At 41.7% G+C, this 25406-nt stretch overlaps 1 protein-coding gene across 7 annotated transcripts in view; it reads left to right on the forward strand.

The window, feature by feature from the left end:
• Plce1 (phospholipase C epsilon 1) overlaps positions 1-25406 on the forward strand; it is a 314404-nt gene that overhangs the window by 224699 nt on the left and 64299 nt on the right. For 5 of the 7 annotated variants that reach the window (XM_029472801.1, XM_029472800.1, XM_029472803.1 and 2 more), the window contains exons 8-19: positions 161-836; positions 3531-3713; positions 4989-5106; positions 6015-6171; positions 8927-9049; positions 9136-9272; positions 10991-11229; positions 12868-12929; positions 13013-13178; positions 20400-20507; positions 21880-21996; positions 23221-23379. In XM_029472801.1, coding sequence (XP_029328661.1) covers positions 161-836; positions 3531-3713; positions 4989-5106; positions 6015-6171; positions 8927-9049; positions 9136-9272; positions 10991-11229; positions 12868-12929; positions 13013-13178; positions 20400-20507; positions 21880-21996; positions 23221-23379 — 2245 coding nt within the window. The remainder of the gene's footprint in view (positions 1-160; positions 837-3530; positions 3714-4988; positions 5107-6014; positions 6172-8926; positions 9050-9135; positions 9273-10990; positions 11230-12867; positions 12930-13012; positions 13179-20399; positions 20508-21879; positions 21997-23220; positions 23380-25406) is intronic. The other 2 variants (XM_021151794.2, XM_021151795.2) reach the window with 1 other exon arrangement.

Here is a 25406-nt window from a genome sequence, read left to right on the forward strand (position 1 = left end):
TTGTAAATATAAATAAGTTACCCAGTGTTGTTTAGCATTTTACATTTCCCATGCTTTCTTGAATTTATAGCAGAATGAGAAATCATCTACTGTGTGTGAAGAACAGGCTCTGTGTTGGTCCCCTTCTGGTTATAAGACTTGTATCTTTTTTTTCCATCAGGTTTATAATTGGAGATTTGCTGGATTCAGAAAATGACATCTTTGAGAAGTCCAAAGAGTGTGACCCCCATGGATCCGAGGAGTCACAGAAAGCCTTTGACCATGGGACAGAGCTTATCCCATGGTATGTGCTGTCCATCCAAGCGGATGTGCACCAGTTCCTATTGCAGGGGGCCACAGTCATCCACTATGACCAGGACACACATCTCTCGGCCCGCTGCTTTCTCCAGTTGCAGCCTGACAATAGCACGTTGACCTGGATGAAACCTCCCACTGCCTCCCCAGCCGGCTCCAGACCCAAGCTCGGTGTGCTTAGTAACATGGCCGAGCCCGGCAAGTTCCCATCCCCAGGCAACGCCGGGGTGAGCGGCCTGGCAGAGGGAATTCTGGATCTGTTCTCAGTGAAGGCTGTGTACATGGGACACCCTGGCATTGATATACACACTGTGTGTGTCCAGAACAAACTTAGTAGCATGCTTCTATCAGAGACGGGGGTCACACTGCTCTATGGGCTTCAGACCACGGACAATAGATTACTGCACTTTGTGGCGCCAAAGCACACCGCTGAGATGCTTTTCAGTGGATTGCTGGAACTCACTACAGCTGTGAGAAAGATAAGGAAGTTCCCTGACCAACGACAGCAGTGGCTTCGGAAACAGTATGTCAGCCTCTATCAGGTAAGGGGCGCATCCAGCCCTCTCCCTCGAGTTGTGCAATCCTCAGGAGCATACACTTGGCATTTAAACTACTAGGCTCCCAGCCCTGTCAGTTACTCCGATGTACCCGTGGGAAGCTTTCCTTAGCCTCCCAGGGCCAGCCGGTTTCCCTGTCTAAAAACTGGAGATGAGCTGAACTTGTGTCTATGAGAGTCGATAGAGCGCACAGTGTGTAAAGACAAAGTGTAAATTGATATGCATGTCTGCTCATGGTGGCGGGTCCTCTTGTTATCCTGTGTGAAAACAGTGACAGATCAGTGCATTTCTCAGATCTGGGAAGGAACCCTTCAGACAGGCGTCTCCCCAACTGAAGGTCTCAGCTGAAAGCATCATTTCAGATAAACTAACTAGACCAACCTTTGTGATATATATATATATATATATATATATATAAACATTAGAATATTGAGTGGGTGACTTCCACATACATGTTAACACACAACACTCTGCCATGCACTAGTACCAAAAGAAATTACTTAGTTTTATTAGTTACATTTTTTGAATATCTGTGTGATTTTTCTCCAGAATTGTGTTAACAGCCCTGTGAGAGCATTGCTTTATTCCAAGTTTGGAAAAATGTACATAGAAAATAAAAAATATTTTTTCAACTTCAAAATGCACTATAATGAAAACCAGGGAACTATGTAATGATGCTGATGTGGATGGTGGAAGAGATATGGTCCCCATAACTTTGTCAAGGACGTAGTCAAGGGCAAAGCTAGGGCTCACAGTTCTGAGTATTTAAATGGAGTTGTGGGCAGCTGGGAAGATTAAATATAGCAATATCAGATAAGCATCTTGGTTATAAGCAATGGACACAAATTACTCGATATATGCCTTGGGGGGAAAAAGCTTAACCAAAGGGTGTGAATTAGTTTTATGGTCTTCATAGAACAGAGATGTCAGCATGTTAAAGTACATGAATTTTTCTAAAAAGATTTTGTTTTCGTTTTTTGGTTTGTTTTTCCCAGAGACAGGAACTGGCTGTCCTGGAACTCACTCTGTAGACCAGGCTGGCCTCCAACTCAGAGATCCACCTGCCTCTGCCTCCCAAGTGCTTGGATTAAAGGTGTGTGCTACCACTGTTCGAGTTTTGCTTTATTCTTATTTTTTAATTAATTATGTATCACTGTGTGTCTGTATGTGGGTGGTGCATGGGCAGGTAGGGGCCGGTCAAGGCCAAAGGCGTCGAATCCCCTGGACCTGGAGTTATGGGCAGTTTTGAGTCACCGTGTGGGTGCTGGGAAGCAAACTCTTGTCCTATAGAAGAGCAGCCTGTGCTCTTAACCACTCAGCCATCTCCTCCAGCCCACACGAAGAATTTTTTTATTGACTCTCTTTCCTAGCAAAGAATTTTATGATCTGCATATTATTTTCAATGAATCAAAATCTATTTACAAGAGCTAGAGAGATTGCCAGTGGCTAGAGCACTTGTCACTCTTGCAGAGGCCCCAAGTTCAGTTCCTAGAATCTACATTAGGAGGCCCACACCTGCCTGCAACTTCAGCTTCAGGGCACCTGACAACCTCTCCTGTGCTCGGGGGCAATGGCACACATGTGCACTTGTTTATACATGTGTGGACACACACAGACACATATATTCATTTTTAAATTATTTACAAATACCTCCTTGGAAGTATAAAGGAGGGCTACCCTTAAAAATTTAGAGTGCACAAATTAAAAAACAAACAGTAGGTAAGTAGATAGATAGATAGATAGATAGATAGATAGATAGATAGATAGATAGATAGATAGATGGATGGATAGATTGATAGATAGATAGATAGATAGATAGATAGATAGATAGATAGATAGATAGATAGATAGATAGATAGATTTGAGGGGAGTACTGAAGATTGACCCAGAGTCTCATAGTTGCTAGACGATTTCCCCAGAATCATAATTTTCTGTTGCGGCCTGCCCGCAGTCCACAACACGAACGGTTCAACTGAGAATGGCAGTTCGAGCTGAAAAGAGAGGAATCTAGACGGGGCGGAAGAAAGAATGGAGCTAAGACAACATTCTGATCAAAGCTCAATTTTACTATTTCCAGACACTCAGTTATAAAGGAAAGGGGAGGGAACCCAATTTCCCACCAAGTAACTCAGGGTCCAGTAGCAGGACGAACACGTGTGTGCCTCCAGGCAGCAAAGGCAGGGTCCAGCAGTAGGAGTGGCAGGACGAATGAGCAGGTAGCTCCACCCTTGAGCAAGCAGGTTCCAGGCTGGGGGAAGGGAGGCCACAATTTTCAAAGTCTTAAAGATTTCTGAAGTACCTGCTAGGCAAGCACTCTACCAACTGAACTACACCCCAGCCCTTAATATGCAAAGTCTTAATGAATTTTCCCACAATGATAATTTCTGAGTCACCTCTAAGACCAAAATGGGAAGTGTTTTGGGTTTGATTTGGTTTGGTTTGGTTGGTTTACCCCAGCTGATGTTGAAGTACATTGATGACCCAGGGTGTGATCAGGACAACTGGGAACACAATCAGATCCTTAACAGGAAGTTCCTAGAGTCTGAAACAGAACCACATGGGTGGCCAGATCACGCGTCTGGAAGCACTTGAGCTTACCCACATGGGAATTCACTGGGACCATTAATACGTATTCCCTGTTGCTGCTTGCTTGTGTGTTCAGCATACGGTTCTTTTCAGGAGGATGGACGGTATGAAGGCCCAACCTTGGCACATGCTGTGGAGTTGTTTGGTGGTAGGCGGTGGAGCACTAGAAACCCCAGCCCTGGAATGTCAGCAAAGAATGCTGAGAAGCCCAACATGCAGAGAAACAACACCCTGGGCATAAGCACCACCAAGAAAAAGAAGAAAATGCTCATGAGGGTAGAGTAAATTCCTTTATTAAGCATCATGCCCACCCAGTCTTCTACCACGACCGTGTGGCCTACATTGCCATAAGCCACCTTAAGTCATTTGAGTTAGGGACAAGATAAATGATAAAACAGTGGTAGCAAGGGCTTGCCACAAACCTCTCAGGTGCCAGGGTCGGTGTCAGGAATCAAGCAAACACCAAGGAGAAACCAAAGTTCTTTAAAAAGCTGCATTGGGCCGGGCATGGTGGCGCACACCTTTAATCCCAGCACTTGGGAGGCAGAGGCAGACGAATTTCTGAGTTCAAGGCCAGCCTGGTCTACAGAGTGATCCAGGACAGCCAGGGCTACACAGAGAAACCCTGTCTCCAAAACAAAAAAAAAAAAAAAACAAAAAAAAAAAAAACCCAACAACAACAAAAAAGCTGCATCGGCTTAAAACATAGTACATGGTAAATATGACTCATTGATAAGTCACCTTCAAAGTGCTATATCAGTAGAGAAAATATGGGGCTGAGAGGCAGGCAGTAAGGGCCTCAGGGCAGCAGACACACTGTGGGTCTTGTAGTGTGTATAGGAGTTTTCCCAACACAACACAAAGCACCTGCCACGGAGGAGAGAGCAGAGAGGTTAAAGGTTTTTCTTATTCCTAACCGTCTATGTGAGAGGCTAAAGTACAAGTCCCATGGCAGGACTGGAAAAAGAAAAACGGTTGTGGCAGGCATGATGGCTCCCTCCTGTAATCCCAGTGTGTCAGAAGCTTAGGCAGGAGCATTACAGTGAGTTCAAAGCCAGCCTGAGCTACGGAGTAAGACATGTCTCAAAATAAAATCAACCGAAAGTAAAATAAAGAGATCACATTTATGAAGGCGATATGAATGATGAGTGCTGTATATGAAACAAATTAAGATAAGCAGCACTGTATATGATTGGTTATATAACATATTTTCATTAGGACGTTTCTCTCATAGCTATCTAAAACAGTCCTACTCCTTTCTCGTGGGAGGTTCGTAGAACTTTATAGCTTCATATTGTGTATGTCCCCACCGACTCCAGGGCTGTGCATCCCCTTCTCAGTCTCCTTTTCTGGGGGGACGGTGCGTGAAAGTGAAGAACACACTGAGTAAAATGACCTGAGCTCACTTGGGCAGCCTTACCGTAGGTTTTTACTGGTCTCACCAGGCAAGACAAGATTGAGGACACAGGTTAGAAAGCAGAAACCTATCTGAGCTAAGCATTCAGGGAGAACAATATAGTCCAGGAGCCATGGAAACATTTCTGTTCCCAGGGAGAGAGTGGAGAAGTGACGGACGATGAGATGGCTACCCGCAAGGCCAAAATGTACAGAGAGTGTCGCAGCCGGAGCGGCTCTGATCCTCAAGACGTTAACGAACAAGAAGAGTCGGGTAATGAATGCAGAGTGCTCACATCTTTTTTTTTTATTATTATTATATGCAAGTACACTGTAGCTGTCTTCAGACACTCCAGAAGAGGGCACCAGATCTCTTTACAGATGGTTGTGAGCCACCATGTGGTTGCTGGGATTTGAACTCTGGACCTTTGGAAGAGCAGTCGGGTGCTCTTACCCACTGAGCCATCTCACCAGCCCGAGTGCTCACATCTAAACTTTTTTGTTTTACTTTTATGTAAAAAGTAAATATTTGGCTTTGTACTTTGATTTTAATTTGATATCATAGGAATAATTTTTATGGCTCTTTTAAAAACATTGATGCATGCACACACACATGCAAGTGCCTTTAAAGGCCAGAAGAGAGCATCGGATCCCCTGGAGGTGGAGCTCCAGGTAGTTGTGAGGTGTCTCATGTGGATACTAGAAATGAGACTAGATTTTCATGTAAGACCCACAAGTGCTCTTACCTTCTGGGCCATCTCTCCAGCCCCTGATGAGAATTCTTAAGATAATTTCTTTATCTTGGGAAGATATGAAACCCAAGAGGTATTTCTACAAGTGCACTCTACTTGAAAGAAAATGGTCACTGGCTTGCCATTCTTGCTAGATAATATTAGCTATACAGAATACAACTGACTGGATGGTAGTGCTTTTAAAAATGTCATGGCCACACCCATGACCAAGACATTTATATATTCTTTGCTGAAGCCTTGGGCATCTGTGTGCTTTTTTAAGCTCCCAGACAATGCTAGCTTATAGCCAGCTGACACCCACCAGACTGGCCCATTCATCTAGGTATTTGTTTCTTACACAAGAATCGTTTGTGTAGATTGTTTTGATGATATTTAAGGGAAAGCAGGAGCGAAGTCATCACTTCTTTTTTTTTCCCTTTGATCCCTGCAGAGGCCAATGTCATCACTAACCCTCCCAACCCCCTCCATTCCAGAAGAGCCTACTCTTTGACCACAGCTGGGTCCCCCAACTTGGCTACCGGCATGTCATCTCCCATCAGGCCAGTCTCTTCCCCTGTGCTGTCTTCTTCAAACAAGAGTCCATCCAGGTGGGGCCTTAACATGATGAAAGAGAGGGAATCTCTACATCACTCCTGCTGTGTGGAAGGGCCTGTGCCGCACTCCCTGTGCAAAGTCTGTCTCTAGTTCTAACTCAACAGTTAAAGTGAAAACCAAAAACCCTAATTGAAAATTATTCTGATTTTCCTGAATCTGTAATCGTAGTCTCTCTTATTGCTGTGATCCCATCTAATTGTTTGAGAGAGTAACCCTTCCAAGGTCAGAGACAGTCGTCGAAAGCTAAGCCATGGTTCTCTAAATCTGTACCGTCTAGCTGACTGGCCACTAACTACTCCTAGGCATTTAATATCAAGCACCAATTATTCTAAATTAAGCTGGAAAGTCAGTTCCTTAGTCACATTTTCATTGCACCACAACTACAGGTGGCTAATGGCTCTGAGCTGAATGCTGCAGATAGAGGACATGTGCGTCCCTGCAGCAGATAGAGGACATGTGTATCCCTGCAGCAGGTAGAGGACATGTATGTCCCTGCAGCAGGTAGAGGGCATGTGTGCCTCTGCAGCAAGTTCCTTCAGGTAGTACCAGGCTAAGGGGAAACAAACTTGAGTGTGAGCTGCCTGACCTTACTGATAGTTGTGAAACGTGTCAGACATGTGTATCTGACACATGAATGGAAGCTGTGCTTGCCTGGCGAAGTAATTGTAAGTATTCCAACAAATCGAATATGTTTATCTCACCCCCAAAGCTGGGATTGTTGCAAATGATGGTGTAAGGACCCTAGACATTAAAAAAGAAGAAGAAAAAGAAACAACCTCTGTCTTTGCTGGTGGTGGCAGCACATACCTTTAATTTCAGCTGTTGGGAGATGGAGGCACTGTGGATTGGAAGCTGGTCTGGCCTACAGAGCTACTTCCAGACTTGCCCACGCTATAGAGTGAGACTGTGTCTCAAAATCAACAACAATAATAACTCAACAGTTCAATGCAGAAGTAATTACAGAATAAAAAGTCACCAAAGGGAGCTGGATGGCCAGAGACATGTGCGAGATCCAGGCAGAGCCCACATAAAGCATATACTGTACACTGTGCCAGAGGAGTGGGTCTCAGCACACAGACGTAGGCTTTGGCAGTGTTCATTCCTCCACACACTGCACACGAGGGCCCAGCTACAGACTCGCTCCACAAAACCAGTCTCCATTGCTTTGCACTTGCTAGTGATTCTGTCTGCATTCAATTATCTCTTAAAGGGAAGTCTCCTCTCCCAATGAGTGACGAAAGCTGGACTTTAGTCTTTGTGCATTCAAAACCACAATTGGTAAAAACGGGCCAAAGTCTAGATGACTCTCCGTTTTACTCTCACAACTTTTCCGTAAATTCAGATTTATAACAAAACTAAAATCTGAAAATAGATGGAATCCTTTATATTTCAGCCCATGCAGAATCCTGGATGTATAAAACAGACATATCAGCTGGATTAAGTCTGTTTTCCTTTTATTTAAGTCACTTGTGAGCAGGAAAAGGCAGAACGGAGTGAAGGAGGGAAGCCTTTGGGACAAGAAACTAACATGCAGGACCCAAAGTCAGATCTCAGCCCCAGGGGGAGAGGGGCCAGTCCCTCCCGACAAGACAAGTTCTAAGACACAAGGAAGACAGAAGTAGCAGCAGCCTGAATTATGTTCAAGGAAAAGTGAGCCTAAGTCCTACGTCTAAAGAGAGAGAGAGACTAGATACAGAATTTTCTAGACAAGAACCAAGGGTGGAATTTAAAAAGAGAAAGACAGGCAACTCACTGGTGTAAACGCAGTGTGTTTCAATGATAACTATTTATGTCTACCTGAACTTGTACGGTAAGCTGCCCACCACCACACACAACTGTAAATCCATATGTTTGTGATGCCCTCCCATCAGAGAAGTGGCTGTCAGATCTTAAGACTAAGTAATTCTCCATGAGCGAACACTGGTAGCAGAATTGAGAGTAGACCAGCTACTCAGTGTCCTTTGTACTCTCTCATAAATTAACACTTGAAATGCACCCCCAGAGAGGGGAATCTAAGCCTTCCTCAAAAAAAGAAAAAAGAAAAGAAAGAGAAATACCCTGTTAATTGATTTGACTGAAAGCCACAGACAAAACATTTCTTCTACTACTTTTTGAGTAATCCACACAGAAAATAAAAAGTGTGGTGAGCCAGCCATCCTGAATATTTGCCTGAGAGCGATGATATTTTTATGGTGACTGGATGAAGCCTTGGCAGGTGCAGATGGGCTCCAGTGAAGGATTGGCTTCCTTCCAGTCTCCGTATTTTTCTGACTCACATTTTCCATTAATAATAAAAGCTCTTCCCTGTTTTCATTGAAGAACTGGTTTAAAAAAGGAAAAAAGAAAAACATTTACGCATTTCAAACCTCCTAGATGCATTTCCATAATTTAGAATACAGAAAAGAACATGAATTGTTTCCCACAGATTATGAAGGAAGAATTTGGATATCTTTTTTTTTAAAACACGACTTTTCTTAAGACACACCAAATTTAAGAGATTCCCCATGACTTATCAATCTGTAATTTTAAAGAACTGTTCCATTAATGAAGGAGTATTAATCCCAGCACTTTGCCCCCAGTTAAGTAAACTGGGAATACTTTTACCAGTCCATATTTATTCCCTCTGAGAGTAAAGGATCTTGGATATAGCATCATCTCCCCATTGCACATAGTGTCATCTGAGACTATTTGTTGAGGCAGAATGGCTTGGGATCTGCACTTGCCAGTGACTGCCATGTTTCTCTGCAGTGCCTGGAGCAGCAGCAGCTGGCATGGGCGAATCCGAGGAGGAATGAAAGGTTTCCAGAGCTTCATGGTCTCCGACAGTAACATGAGTTTCGTTGAATTCATCGAGCTGTTCAAATCATTCAGGTAGGACACGGTCCTTCTTCTTACTCTTCCTCAGACCCACAGTTGGAAGGCAACCCTAAAAGGGAGGTGTTTTCCATTCTCCTCAGCATCAGGAGCCGCAAGGACCTGAAGGACATCTTTGACATCTACTCCGTACCCTGCAATCGGTCTGCCTCGGAGTCAGCCCCACTCTACACCAACCTGACAATCGAAGAAAATACCAGTGATCTTCAGCCTGACCTAGGTTGGTTTCACAATTTACCATTTCCCTTTGAGAGCTTTCTCTCCAAAAACCAAGGTAGGAGATCATCCAGCCATGTACACTTTCAGTGTGTCACTCATGGTGTGCTGCTACCTGGAGCTTGGTGAAACTGAGAATTATTTCCAGTCATTTGATGTTGAAGGGTAGGTAGGTCCTGTGGGAAATCCATCACCACGTGGTCTTTCGGCACTTTGTTAAAATTGGGGTGTTTAACTAAGAATGTTCCAGTCCCTCTGAACACTTAGCACCCTTTTCCAACCATTTCCAAGTGTCCATAAAGAATGGACTGTATCTTAATTGAGAAATAACAGTTTCTCTCTTACCTATAGGTAAGCGCTCGCTCAGGCCTAGGCAGTGATTGTCTGTGCTTTGTCAAGGGGAGTCTTTGGTGACCTCAGCAGAGTTCTCCTGGATGGACATCTAGAATGGCTTTCCTTCTTTGTAAACCAGAATGTCTCCTTCTATCCTACTTATAACATTTTAACTACCCATGAACTTTAAACTTGTTCTTTTTCTTCTAAGTTCTTGATAGAACTATAAACATGAAAGAGCACACACACTCACATGCACACACACATATACACAAATATACACACATGCACACATATACACACATGTGCATGCATACACATATACATTAACCTTTTTCATGCACTTGCTTCATAATTATTTATAACCTTATGTTGTCCTTGTATGAAATATTAACTCTTATGTAGCTCTCAAAACATGAATACCTATAAACTAACCAAGTAATTGTATCTTTTAGATCATTACATTTTATCTTCTAGATTCATTGTAGGTTTCTGGAAAATGAGCAGAAATCAGAGTTCCCATACCTGATTCTGCTACCTTAGAACACTTCAGATTAAAATGTAAAATGACAAAATAAATTAAATCAAAAATAAATGTAAACTGACACTGTGATGGCTTCTTGCTGAACTAAACACACTCTTAACACAGGGTCCAGCAGTTAGTCTCTTTGATTATGTGCCAAAATTGATTTTAAATTGATACTGATGCAAAATATATATACAGATGTTTATAATTACATATTTAAGATACTGAAACCTTTAAGATTACATTTATTCTGCCTCTGCCAATGAAAAAGCTTAGAAGCAGTTATTCTCAAAAGAAAGAAAGGAAAAGGGAAGGAAGGAAAGAAGGAAGGGAGGGAGGGAGGGAGGGAGGGAGGGAGGAAACCCAGGACTGGAGATGGGTCAGCAGTTGAAAATATTTGCTGCCCTTCCAGAGGACCCGAGTTCAGTATCCAGGACCCACATCAAGAGGTTCACCACCCTCTGTAACTTTAGGTCTAGAGGATCTGACACCCCTGGCCTCCCAGGGCACCTGCACTCATGTGCATACCCACCTCCAACTCCCCTACATACACATAATTTTTTAAAGTATTTCTTTCAAATCTGAATTTGGGAGAGATGTGATGGTACATACCTTAATGCTTGTATTGTACTCAGGAGGCAGAAGCAGGTGGATCTCTCTGAGCATCTTTCCAGTCCCTACATTCATTCATTCATTCATTCATTCATTCCTTTTGCTTTCTCTTTACTGTGGGAAACCAGGGACTCACACCAAGTCTGCACATTATTTGGACAGATTAGAGCTTCATCAGGGCACTGACTTCATAATACTGATGAACTCTGTCAAGGAGGCTTCTGAATGAACTGTGGGTGGCTGTGTTTCAGATTTGCTGACTAGAAACGTCTCCGACCTGGGGCTGTTCATTAAAAGTAAACAGCAGCTTTCTGACAACCAGAGGCAGATATCTGATGCTATCGCTGCTGCAAGCATCGTGACCAATGGTACTGGGATTGAAAGCACGTCCCTGGGCATATTTGGAGTTGGCATACTCCAGCTCAATGACTTCCTGGTAAATTGCCAAGGAGAACACTGCACGTATGATGAAATCCTGAGCATCATCCAGGTATCACATGTATGGCATGTATGATACATAATGTATGGCATGTATGATATCACATGTATGGTATATATGGCTACACGTGTATGGGATGTATGACATATCATGTATGGCATGCATGGTATCATATGTATGGCAATTATGATATCACATGCTGGCATATATGGTAACACATGTATGGAATAGATGATAACATGTGTATTGCATGTATGTTATCACATGTATAGCATGTATGGTAACATGTGTATAGCATGTATGATATCATATGTGCGGCATGCCACTTGCTGGTCTAATACTTTGATGTTAAGAATTTTACCTAGTCTATATTTTTCATATCTGGGGTAGAAATAGAATTTTTTTAATGTCAAGTCCATAGGTATTCTTATAATTATCACACGTTCTAGAGCATCTCTGACTCAATGACAATTACAAGGAAGTTGTGCTCAATTACTTATCACTGTTCTAACACATACAACAGTCCAGAATTTCAATCTGTTACTTATCATGTATTTGTTAGCTCTTACTCTGCAATCCATGTTCCAAGAGCAGGGAATATAGTATTGGATAAAGTCTCATTCTTCTACACAGCTTGCTTTCTGGTGTGCGAGGCAAACACTAAACAAATATACACAATTTCAAGAGTGAGCACGGTCAGAAAAGGGTGATAACAGGAAGGCTGAGCTGGAGAAGGGCATTTGGGCAAAGCTCTGTGTGAGTAAATCATTGGAGGTTCTGAGAGAAGAGAATCCTCAGAGAAACATGAACAGCTCACTCATACCCTGGGGCAAGAGTGAGCTGGGGGTTTATGAGGAGCATCAAAAGCTACCATGATGATCAGAGCCAGGCAGCACAGGCAGATGCAACTTCAGGCAGGAGTCCAAGGACTAGCTAGCTCTTCTAGGACTTTGAGACCGCAGGACGGACAGGGGTTGACATCTGTCCTTGTGAAACAAGAAGCTTTAAGAAGTTTTAAGCAGGAGGGTGCGTGATCTATGCTTCAGAAGGTCTGTGTGAGCCCATGTGGCGAGGAACTGTGCTGACAAAAGATGGAGATGGGTGGAAACTGTCCCAGGAGCCCAGGTGAGGGGTGACAGCTACAGAGAGTGAAACTTTACTGTGGCAGGGTCACAGGTAGCAGAATTAACTTAATCTCCTGATCTGGAATCCGTGTAATCTGTGGAGTAGCTGTGTGACCCTTGGATTTAACCCATATTGATGCTAAAACTGAGGGTTCACTGTGACTCCACTGAGCGTATGTTTGGTGGGGCTGCTCCAAGCGAATCATCGAATCACCGCACCCCACCTCCCACTGCTGGACGGGAGTAGCCTTTATTATCCTCGCCGTCTCCTCAACTAATACACGCGCTGTGTTTTCATATAAATCAGCCTTATTCTTTTCTCTCGCTACCTTTTTTTTTCTCTTAAATAAATATGCTTGGTATAATAAGCTCATGTGTAATAAATATTTTCTTTTGGACTAAAAACCTACATCTTACCACTACATAACTAAAGTCCTTCAAATATTTGGTTGAGACATCTCCTAATGAAAACAGAACGGTTTTATTTTTAATTGTGTGGTGCTATTTTCTCCTTCTTAGTTTCCTTTGCCTAAAAAAAAATCTCTTTTTAAAAATTCCCTTGCAGAAATTTGAGCCTAGCGTCAGCATGTGTCATCAAGGCCTACTGTCATTTGAAGGGTTTGCAAGGTAACTCCTCAGACCTTCTTATCGAATCCCTCAAGAGTGCACGTTGCTCTGACGCAGCCTTTAAGAACATGTGTTTCGTTTAGGTTTCTGATGGATAAAGACAATTTCGCCTCAAAAAATGATGAGTCACGGGAGAACAAGAAAGAACTGCAGCTACCCCTCTCTTACTATTATATAGAATCTTCACACAACACCTACCTCACCGGCCATCAGCTCAAGGGGGAGTCCTCTGTGGAGCTCTATAGCCAGGTACAGAGAGTGTCGCCGCGGTGTGACTTTCATCACTGAACCCCCAGACTCCTGTAAAGTATGGCGTGAACTATGCAGAGCCATCAAGTGTGGGAAAACAGGCTACACACAGTGGTGTTGTCTTTGCTTCTTTCTGCCTCCTTGTTTGTTTGCTTTCCCCTCAATCTATACTTACCCTGCACTGTAGGCAAAGAAAAAAAAAAAAAAGAAAGTGTTTGTTTGAGACTCAGCTTTTAGATCTCAGTCGGATCTACCCCTACTAAAATTAAGACTTCCCCTGGGAAAGCTATCCAATCATTTCACTAAATGCTGAATAAATCAATATATACTGTGGTGGGAAAGCATAGTAGGAAATGCGGCTTTCTTGCAGAGCTAATCCCCCAAAGTTGTTTGTTTTGTTTTGCTTTGCCATTCCTTAGACAAGCCATCCATCCCTATGGCAACCAACTAAAGATAAAGCTGCATGGGCTGGAGGCACTTTCCTCCAGGCTGAAATCCATGGGAATGTTCTGGGAAACAGTGCAGTGGGCTCTCTGGACTGGGAAAAGTACATCCTTTGACCCAACCACCAGCCAGCTCTCATGTCTCTCATGTCTCTCTCTCTCTCTCTCTCTCTCTCTCTCTCTCTCTCTCTCTCTCTCTCTCTCTCTCTCTCATCCAGGGAATGCAAGTGTGTGGTTTTGTGCTTGTGAGGGAGTACAAGCTAGGAAACAAATTCTATCACAACCATACACCCCCAGCTGTGAAATCCCTTTGTTTTCCATTTTGGTCCAGTACTTATGGTAGACTATGACAAGGTTTTCCCCCAAAGTTTGTTTAGCACAGAATGGGCGTGGTGGTACACACCTCTCTCTAATCCCAGCACTCAGGAGGCAGAGGTACACATATCTTCCTGAGTTCGAAACCAGCCTGGTCTAGAGTGAGTTCCACAACATCCAGGGCTCTGTTACACAGAGAAACCCTGTCTCTAAACAAACAAACAAAATAAAAAGACTAGAATGTACTTTTTTTTAATCTCTGAATTCTGAGGAATTTTTATTAGGAAATGAAAATGTGTCTTCAGAGTAATGGTTTTCAAGCTAGGACTCAGCCAAGGGCCTTCAGCTGCTTGTGCTGAAATGAGTAAGCCACTGCCAAGAAGGGGCTTTACCCAGTTCTGCTACGGGACCACTGACCCATCTTTTATGCACTTCACATATTGGACATTTATTTTCACAAGGAGCTCCAAAGTCAAGAGAAAAAAAAATTTTGTGGAACAAGCGAGATGGTTCAGCGACTTAAGGCACTGACTACCAAACCTGATGACTGAGTTCAATCCCTGGAACCCATGTGGTGTAAGAGAGAACTCCTCCAAGTTGTCCTCTGATCTCCATACATGCTATGGTATTCATATGTGCACGTACACACACATACACACACACACACACACACACACACACACACAATAAATAAGTAAACAAACAAACAAATGTAGATTTTTTTAAAAGTTTAAAATCCATTGTTCTATAGGAAATAAATATATATTATATTTTAATTGCTTTACATAGTTTATATGTACATTCACATGTGCATATTCATAGTTATATCTATACGTATATACATTGTGAGTCCAGTCTTCACAACAAAACAATCAAGGACCATTTCTGATCTTTGATTTCCAACTCATTGTTAGACTTCAAGAATTTTTAAATCCCTTCATATTTTACCCCACGCAGAGATTACCTCAGCTTTTGACTAAGGCACAGAGGCCCTCACACCTCACAGGGACTGCCTGGTGTGATTAGACCGTGGGAGGAACCCCTTTGCTTCATTTCTAATCCTCTTAGACTCTCTCAGTCCTCTCAGTTACTTCCCATATTTTCTCTCCTGGGCAGATGAAAAACAAAAACAAGCCCTGTTCTCCTTACCTGGAATTTCCAGCCCTAGTTTCCCTTTTCTACCCTAATACAGAGACATTAAGTTGTACAGACTTTATCAAAAACCTATAATCTTTTCATGTTGAAACCCCTATTACCAGTGGCTGACCAGTTTGTTCAGCTCATCAGAGAGAGGAAGCAGTCTCACTTGCAGCTAACATACTGATTACATAGCTCTCTTCAGCTATGGAAATATACCATAGACACGGTGGCTACCAACCGAAACTGATGGGCTTGGGATGTGGGGAATAAAGGCCACAAACTATACCACATCCTAGGAAGAACCTGTGGAGAATCTTGCATTAAAAAATCCTGTACATCCTGCTATGTTTAGTTGAAAAAACTCTTAGAGGCCAAGACATTCCAACAATGGATTACTGTTATGTGGAAATAATTGCATGTACTCTCGAGTCACATTATATCAGCTCAATTGCAGATAATCAATTCCTTGTCTTGGGCCACCTTTTCACCATGTGATGATTTTAAAGATAGTCTACAGACAGGTCTAGGGAAGATAAGATTGCTCCAAGCAGATGTTACAAAGCTGCAGTTCACAAAAGTGTGTTGAGAGTCCTCCTGCTTCCAGCCTAAGATCCAGGGTAGTCAACAGATGCCGCCTCATCTGCATCACTGGCAGGTTCTTACAGCAGTCTGCTGAAGAGGCAAAGCTTGGTGGGTGGATGGGTGGGTGGGTAGGACAGTGTGTGAGTGACCACTGGTACCCGCTATGCCTAGGGAAGAGGGGAACCTACAGGCTACTTACTTTCTCTGCTCTGGATGCAGTTCCAGGCTTACATGGCCAGGTGAATCTTTGACAACTCTTTGCTTCTATTCTTACATGCTACATTTTGATAGCAAAGTTGTTTTCTCATTGCAGAATTTGGGTCTTAATGGAAGAGGTTATATCAACATTGGACATTGATTTATATAAATGTTTACTCACCTTATTAGGAGGTCAAGGCTTTAATTCAGCATCTTCACCTCTACTGACAATTCCTTAGACAGAGATTATGCTAATTATATTTTTTACATTTGTCTCTTATTGAAAATAGATTCTTTTCTCATACAATATATTCTGATTATAGCTTCCCCTCACTCAACTCCTCCAAGTTCCACTCCCCTCACCTCCAGATCTACTCCCTTTCTGTGTCTCATTAGAAAAGAATAGGTTTCTAAAAGATAGCAACCAAACATGGAAAAATAAAAATATAGTAAGATGAAGCAAAACCTGTCATATCAAAGTTGGACACGGCAACTGAACTCGGGAGAAGGAGACCTAAGAACAGGTGCAAGAGTCAGAGACCCACTCTTTCTCACAGTCAGGAGACCCATCAAAATATTGAGCTAGTAGCTGTAATGTATACACAGAAGACCTGGCTCAGAGCCTTGCAGGCACTGCTCCTGCTGCCTCGGTCTCTGTAAGGTCATATGTGCTTTGCTTAGTTGATTTGGAGGGCTATGCATCCTCCATCCTCTCTGGATCTTACACTCTTTCTGCCTCCTCTTCCACGGTATTCCCTGAGGGAAAGGATTTGATGGAGACCTGAGATTTAAGACTCTCACTCCACATGATGTCTGGCTGTGAGTCTCTGCATCCGTTCCCCTCTGCTGCCAGAGGAAGCCTCTCTGATGATGACTGGATAAGTCACGGATCTATGAATACAGCAGAATATCATTAGGAAAAAAAATTGTTGACTTTTTTTAAATCAGTAGTGTCTGGACTATCTAGGTCTCTGAACTATGTAGTCTCTAGTTCTTGGCTATCCATGCAATGTCGGGTGTAGGTTCCTTCTCGTGGAGTGGATCTTAGGTCAAATCAGACCCTGGTTGACTACTCTTACAAGTTATGTGTCGTTACCTTAGCATTCTCTACAGGCAGAGCAGATTGTAGGTCAAAGGTTTTCTGACTGGGTTGGTATCCATGTTTCTCTTTCAGTAGCCTAGAGAGTACCTTCCCACACCAAAGAGTCTAGAACATAAGGGTGGGGACTCTACTTAGACACCAGCTCAGCTTTTCTATGTTCAATGAGTTGTATGAGTGTTGTCCACCTCAATGGGACCCCACTGTCAGTTTGCAGAGAGTAACCTTTTGTCTTAGCAATAGCCTGGGTGATTTGGGGATTTCCATAGGACCCTCTTCACTGGGAACTCAGTTGAATACAACCTAGTCCTGCAAATGGAAGCCTTGCCTGGCTACAAGACACAGCCAGGCTCCATATCCCCCATTACTAGACCTTGTTAGGATCACCTTCATCCATTCCATGAAATTTCCACTGCACTAGGTTTCCACACCACTCCTCAAATGCATCCCAATTTCTGACATCTCTCCCCACATTCTCTTTTCCAACTCTGCCTCACCAACGCCTTATCCCCACTCCTGTCCCCACACATCCCCAGTCTGCTCACAAAATCTGTTGGGTATATACCCAACATTTCTGTCTATTATGAATAAAGATACAATGAACATAGTTGAGCAATTGTTTTCACAGTCATTCTTCAGATATATGCCCAAGAGTCTTGATGTAGATTGATTCGAAACTTTCTGAGGAACTTCCATATAGATTTCCACAGTGTCTGTACAAATTTACACTCCCGCCAGCAATGTAGAAGTGTTGTTGGACATTTAATAACTCTATTGGTTCTTATTATGACCTGGCCAGCTCCTAACAATCAGGACAGAGTCGTATTGACTTATTTAATCAGCTTTAGCACAATTACTGGATGATTACCCCTAAATCATTTTTCTACACTAGACTGGCTACTTCCCAGCTATGCTCAGTTACTTCCCAATAGTCATCCTGTCTGTGCAGGACTTGGACCATCAGGCCATTACCTGGTTCTCCATCTTCTTTTCTCTCTCTCCTCCCTCTCCTCTCTGCCTGTGGTTCCTACCTGTGGCCCCCAAGGCAGGGAACTGAAGCCCCATCTATCTCTATTCTCTCCAGTAATTGGCCATTGGCCACTTTTATTTAAACAGTCAGAGAATGTAGGTAAGCGAAGTTTACACAACATCGTTCGGTGTACTTTTTTTTTTCTTTTTTTTTTTTTAGTTATTTTTTTTTATTCAGCCACTTTGCTGAAGGTGTTTATCAGCTGTATGAATTCCCTGGCAGAATTTTTGGGGCTAGTTATGTATACTATCATATTGTCTGCAAATAGTGATGCTTTGACTTCTTTCTTTCTAATTTGTATCCCCTTGATTTCCTATTGCTCTAACTAACACTTCAAGTAGAGCATTGAATAGATAGAAAGTAGACAGCCTTGTCTTGGTCCTGGAATTGCTTTAAGTTTCTCTCCACTTAATTTGATGTTAGCTATAGGTTTGCTGTATATTGAGGTATGCACCTTGTATCCTTAATCTTTTCGGGACTTTTATCATGAAGGGTGTTGGATTTTATCAAAGGCCTTTTCTACATCTAATGAAGATGGTCATGTAGGGTTTTTTTTTCTTTCAGTTTGTCCATATGGTGAATTGCATTTACTGATTTTCGTATATTGCATCCCCACATCTCTGAGATGAAACCTACTAGATCATGGTGGTTGATCTTTTTGATGTGTTCTTGGATTTGGCTTGCAAGGGTTTTATTGAGTACTTTTCCCAGCCATGTCCATAAAGGAAACTGGTCTGCAGTTCTCTTTATTTGTTGAGTCTTTATGTGGTTTGGGTATCAAGGTAACTGAGGTACTATAAAACCAATTTCCTCCGGTTTTTATTTTGTGGAATAATCTGAGGAATATTGGCGTTAGCACTTCTCTGAAAGTCTGGTAGGATTCTGCTCTAAAACTGTCTGGCACTGGGGCTTTTTGTTTGTTTGTTTCATTATTTTTGTTTGGTTGGTTGGTTTGGTTGGTTGGGAGACTCTTTTAATGACTGCTTCTATTTCACTGGAGGATTTGGGTCTATTTAAAGTGCTTATCTGATCTAGATTTAGCTTGGTAAGAAGTAGCAATTGAGAAAACTATCTGTTTCTTTTAGATTTTCTAACTTGGTGGAGTACAGGGTTTTCAAGTATATTCTTATGATTCTATGGATTCCCTCAGTGTCTGTTGTTATGTCTCCTTTTTCATTTCTGATTTCGTTAATTTGGATATTTTTATCTGGCTTTTAGTTAGTTTGGATAAGGATTTGTCTATCTTGTTGATTTCCCCAAAGAAACAACTGTTTGTTTCATTGATTCTTTGTATTGTTTTCTTTGTATTTTATTGATTTCAGCTCTCAGTTTGATTATTTCCTGCCATCTACTCCTCTTGGGTATGCTTACTTTTTTTGTTCCAGAGCTTTCAGGTGTGCTGTTAAATTGCTAATATGGGTGAAATTTCTCCATTTTTTTTTAAATGTAGGTACTTAGTGCTATGAACTTTCCTCATTGTACTGCTTTCATTGTTTCCCATAAATTTGGATATGCTGTATAACCATTTTCATTGAATTCTAGGAAGTCTTTAATTTCTTTCTACCTGTCCTTGCCCATTTTTCATTCGGTATAGAGTTGTTTTGTTTCTGTTAACTTTTAAGTTTTCTGTTGTTTCTGCTGTTGTTGATATCCAGCTTTAATCCATGGTGGTCTAATAGAATGTGATCAATTTTCTTATCTATTGAGACTTGCCTTGTGTCCAAGTATGTGGGCAATTTTGAAGAACATCCCATGAGGTACAAAGTAGAAGTTATATTCTTTTGTGTTTGGGTGATGTGTTCTGTAAATCTATGTTAGATCTTTTTGGTTTGTAACACATATTAGCTCCAGTATTTTTCTGTTTAGTTTTATCTGGATTATCTGTCCTTTGGAAGAGGTCTACAGACATCCTACCTGGTTTTCTGGCAGGTGTGGTCTGCTAGAGATGGGGGATAGGATACGCCCAACAGTGAGGGGAAGGTGGTTGGGGGAGGTTGGTGGGATACACAGAAGACTGGGGGTAGGGGGTGGAGTTGCAGTTGGTATTCTGTTGCCGAGCTAGGGAGGAATGAGACTTGGGTATTGTGTCTGGGGAAAACACACAGAGAATGGCTTCTAATTTTTAGACATTTCATATCAAAGAATGAAGGACACTTTTAAAAAGAAAAATGTCATGTTCTTATACTTGCTTTAGCTTCAAAATTTTCACTTCTAGTAAACAGTTTTCTTACTTTGATTTGTTCTTTCTATCCCAAGCCCATATTAATTGTGATCTTTGGTCAAAATGAAAATATCTATGTTTTATTTAATATTTGTAACACAAATGTTGACTGATGTGAACTGTGTGCTTGGTTCAGTTTGAGGCTTTATCTCCCAGTGCTCATCTGAGATGGATTCATTCATTGATCACACAGGTCCTCCTGCAAGGATGTAGAAGCATAGAGCTGGACTGCTGGGACGGAGATGATGGGATGCCCATCATCTATCATGGGCATACACTGACAACCAAGATCCCCTTCAAGGTAATGCTTCCCATCCAATCACAGGACATTCGTTTCATTGAAGTTACCTGCTCTACTAAACTGTATCTTAAGTCGGAGGACCTTGCCCTAGATCTGGAAGACTTTCAGAGTGTTTGCAGTACATAGTGGCGTGAACAGGCTCTTTTTTCTAGGATTTGATCTAGAGCTCTTACTACATCATTATTCAACTAAAATTTAAAAACCGCTACCTCATGTTGGAACATAATGATATTGCTGATATTTATCTTCACATGGTGTAATGATAAATAAAAATGGGGGCTGTTCTCTTCCTAGAGAAATTAAAGTCATCAATCCTGCTGTCTTTACTGACAAAGGGAAATATTAATAATTAAGTAATCACCATTATAAAGTAGAGAGCACTACTTTCACCTGGGAAGATAGATCTCCTGGAAGACTGGCCTTATTAGATAATTTTATAATCTACATAGCTTAGTAGTTTAGCTATGCAGTTACTCCTCACTCAGAGGGTCTAAGCTATGTAACATCATTTTTCTCTGAGCTGTGGCTAGGCTTGGAAGGAATACTATTGTATGAAATTATATGAGATAGTAGCTAAAATGCATTTTTCTTTAACTCATTTTCTATTTGTCATTCATAAAACTCTTGCATTGTATATTAGTAAATGGCTATGTTTATAGATACACATTAAAAGACGTGCACTGTTTTGCTCCAAATATAGTATTAAATGTTTTAATATGTCTTGGGCTTCACTATATCACATACTATTAAAAAAAAAAGTCTTTTACTTTCAGTATTCTTTCTTAACATATACTGATTATTTTTTCCATTTTAAAATAGTAATAGTTGTTCCTTGTAGTATGGGAACAAGACTCAATATGAATAGTTTGATGTCTTTATACAAAATGGCCTAGTTTCTTGCTTAGTTTACAAACATATTTGGCCCTCCTTAGCAATGGGTTCTACATCCATGGATACAACTATACAACTACAGGTCCAAAAGTGGGGTAAAACTGTGTGTATAATGAATTTGAATAGACATTTTTTCTTGTCATTATTTTGAACCAATGTGTTCACGTTGTACTGGGGATTCTAAATATCTGATGATTATTTGAAGTTGGTGTAGAGACAGATGTGTGGAGATGATATGTAAATATTATGCCATTTCTTTTTAATGTAAAATCTAAGCATTGTATAGATTTCAGTATCTTCAGTGGTCCTGGAATTAATTTCCCATGAATCTAAAGAGATGCCTGTACTTTTAAAAAGATAAAAGCCACTTTTATCCAGAATCTGCTGGATGCAGCAGTTAAGACACTCTCTGTGGCTGAGGACCAGCCTTCTGATGATGCCGACAGACGCCTGACTCTAATGAGCTGTTTGGGTCTCACAGGAAGTGGTGGAAGCCATCGATCGCAGTGCCTTCATCACCTCAGACCTGCCAATCATCATATCCATTGAGAACCATTGTTCATTGCCTCAACAACGAAAAATGGCAGAAATTTTCAAGGTTAGCTCCATCTAAGACACTATTATCTCTTAGTTGTTATTGGTACCCACACAGATGTAGACCACAACACAGCTGGACATTAGCCATGAAGCATGCACTGTTAGTGTTCTACAGACCTGAAAAGTGACAACGCTCAGAGAGCTTTGGATTTTATTTAGGACGGTCCCTCCTTTTTGTCTATAAGGATATAGGTATTGTTTTCTGGTCTCCTGGCCCTTTTCAGGAAGCCTTGGAAGGTAAGAATAGAGCAGCTCTCCCATACTCCTGATAATACCAGATGTCACCTGGCAGTTGTACATGAAAAACCCGAAGCTGTTTCAAGGAAAGTCACATTGTTGTGTGTGTGCCCCAAACTATAGATAGGGATTTAGCAAGTTAGACCATTCAGAATATTTTCTCTATTAATAGTAAGATTCCTTATACAAGGGAAAATTAATGCAGTCAGATTAAAGAGCAGATTTCCATAAGACACTTCGCCCTTCTCCAGTGACAGAAGCATTTGTAGAAATACAGTTCTCATGGAAGGAGAGACCACTAACATGGGAATGTACTCCAGTCTGAATACCAAGAAAACTTTGAATTTTCATATTGCCTTAGCCTATACATTGGCTTTTACTTGTTTGTTTGTTTGTTTTGTTCTTATTTATTTAAAAATAACTAGAAATAAAAATTGCCATATTTTCTATCCTTATCTTAAGTAATCATCCTATGTCTACCCCCCCACACACACACCTACGGTCTCCTTAAGAGAGACATTCTGCTTCAGGCACTAGCATTGTGAAAATGCAATCTATTCTTAATCCATGGTTGGAATCAATGCTCCTTCCCTGTTGCCTCTTATCTCTTCTGTCTGTCCCCAGGTTTCTATGCTCTGTGCTTCTGAATTTACTGGAAATTAAGCCATGTTTTACAGAACCGCAGCTGCTCCTCACATCTCGGCTTGCTTTCCTTTTAATACATCTGACTCCAGAATACTTTCCTAAGTCATAACAGCTGGTTCCCTCTCCAGTCTGCCCTAGGTCTTCCCCTTAGCCCTCAACACATCCCTTCCTTCCAGCGGGGAAACTGCCAGGAGAATAAACAACCTCTTCTTCGGTTCCTTTTCCTGGGATTTCTAAAACAATTCAACGAGGCTGGGATATCCAGTGTACTTAAGAACTAGAAATGTACGTGTCAGGTAGAGGTGGAGGGCGTTGACGGTGTGCTTCCTTTTATACCTTGTAGAGTGTGTTTGGAGAAAAGCTGGTGGCTAAGTTCTTATTCGAGACCGATTTCTCAGATGACCCAATGCTTCCCTCACCTGATCAACTTAGAAGGAAAGTACTCCTTAAAAACAAGAAGCTAAAGGCCCATCAGACACCTGTCGACATCCTAAAACAAAAGGTACTCCTCTCTGACGAAGCAGGTTAGGAGTATGCCGTGGGCTCGGGGGCAAGGAAGTTCACGTCGTTTGGACTTTTCAGATGACTTGCTTCATAGCCAGGGTTTGAAGACTGAAATTCCTTAACTGATACACTTGATTGGGGGATTTCTAACTCATAGACCCATAGATTCGCTCCTCCACTAACCTACAGTTTCATTTTGTAAGTTGTACCCATGTGGACTGTACCTCCATGTTTTTAATTTTGTTCTAAGTGGAATAACACATGACTCTTAACTCTGGAGCCAGCCGTCAAGGTTGCTAGTCCCATAATAGGTGACATAGTCCTCTTTATTAGGGAGAGCATGTGGGACCTGGGGTGAACTGAAACAGCCCTAAGATCCCAGTGTATCATAGATGCATGGCAACACAGGGCGTTTTCTCTTCCATCATGGGAGAGTTATGTGCTCAAGCTCTAGCCTATAAAGATAAGTCCAGGATCCTCCAGGAAATGTCTTCAAACTCTTTTTGCTTAAGCATCAAGGATTTTGAAAACCTATATAGCTCTCATATTTTTGTCTCATTTTTTAAAATGATGGTACCTTGTTATAATGACCCAGGCTAGCCCAGAGCTCCAATCCTCTTACCAAAGGTGTGAATCACCATGTCCAGCCTCTCATACATGTTACTATTTTTTAACTATTTTTTTTTGAGACAAATCTTCCTAGATACCCCTGACTGACCTTCAGTTCATAGCAGTCCTCCTGCCGCAACCTCTTGAATATTATACTCCCAAGCCTCACTCTACATTCCTAAGTACATTAAAAATCTTATCACAAGTTGAAACATTTACAGGGTATAATCCTAGTATATCATTTATTTATATCTATATGCCTACAAATATTAGATGCAAAATAGGCCCCATTGCTGAAGCAATCACTCTTTCCTCTAGACTTAATTTCTGTCTGAAAAAATTGATTTTTTTTAAAAAACAAGTTCATTAAAGCATTGCATTCTCACCCCTATGATAACCATCTTGATTTTGAATTTTTACTTCAATATAAACAGAAAGCAGGAAAAAGTTAGGGAAAAGAGGAGTAAGAGACTGTGTCCTCGAAGGTATTTTCTAGGTAGATACAATGGTGTTTCCTTGTCTCCTTTACATCCTCAGGACTTTCTTTCAGACTCTTCACATTCTTAGGTGTCCCTTTCACTGGGCCTCAAGCATCATGCAGAGATGATTAGTGGATGAGAGTTGCATCTCTCTGAATAAAACAGGATAAACACTTTGAGGGAAGTATAGGGAGTGAGGAAGGGTGAGAAGTCAGCTGTCCTCTTATTTTCAGGCAAACCTGATTGTTTAAATGATACAAACGCAGAGGTGCTAAAGGTCCAGAAGTGGATCCTTTTAAAAAGTGCCCAAGGGGATGACAGAGAGATGGCTCAGCAGTTTAGAGCACTGGCTGCTTTTCCAGAGAACTCAGGTTCCATTTGTAGCTCTGACACAGCAGCTCACAACTGGCTATAACTCCAATCCCAGGAGCTCTGATGCCCCGTTCTGGCCTCTGAGGGCACTGCATATACATAATACACAGACAAAAATGCAGTCAAAACCTTGACACAGAAAAATTGTTTTTAATTAAGAAGTGCCTGAACCTACGTATCCCTAGACGGCTCTGTACTCAGGAATACACATTCTGCAACTGAAAAAACCACATAGAACCTCAATCCGAGAGTTGCGTAGTCAATCACCTTCGGAAGCCAAGCAGGAAAGACCAGTGTAAGGAGCCAGTGGTGAGGACCAGAGTGTGCCTATCTCCAGAACTGAACGGGTCTAATCAGATCGTTTTTTTTTTGTTTGTTTGTTTGTTTGTTTGTTTGTTTTTAAGATTTATTTATTATATGTAAGTACACTGTAGCTGTCTTCAGACACTCCAGAAGAGGGCGCCAGATCTCTTTGCGGATGGTTGTGAGCCACCATGTGGTTGCTGGGATTTGAACTCTGGACCTTCGGAAGAGCAGTCGGGTGCTCTTACCCACTGAGCCATCT

Source organism: Mus caroli, chromosome 19 (assembly GCF_900094665.2).
Source record: "Mus caroli chromosome 19, CAROLI_EIJ_v1.1, whole genome shotgun sequence".
Classification (NCBI taxonomy): Eukaryota; Metazoa; Chordata; class Mammalia; order Rodentia; family Muridae; genus Mus; species Mus caroli.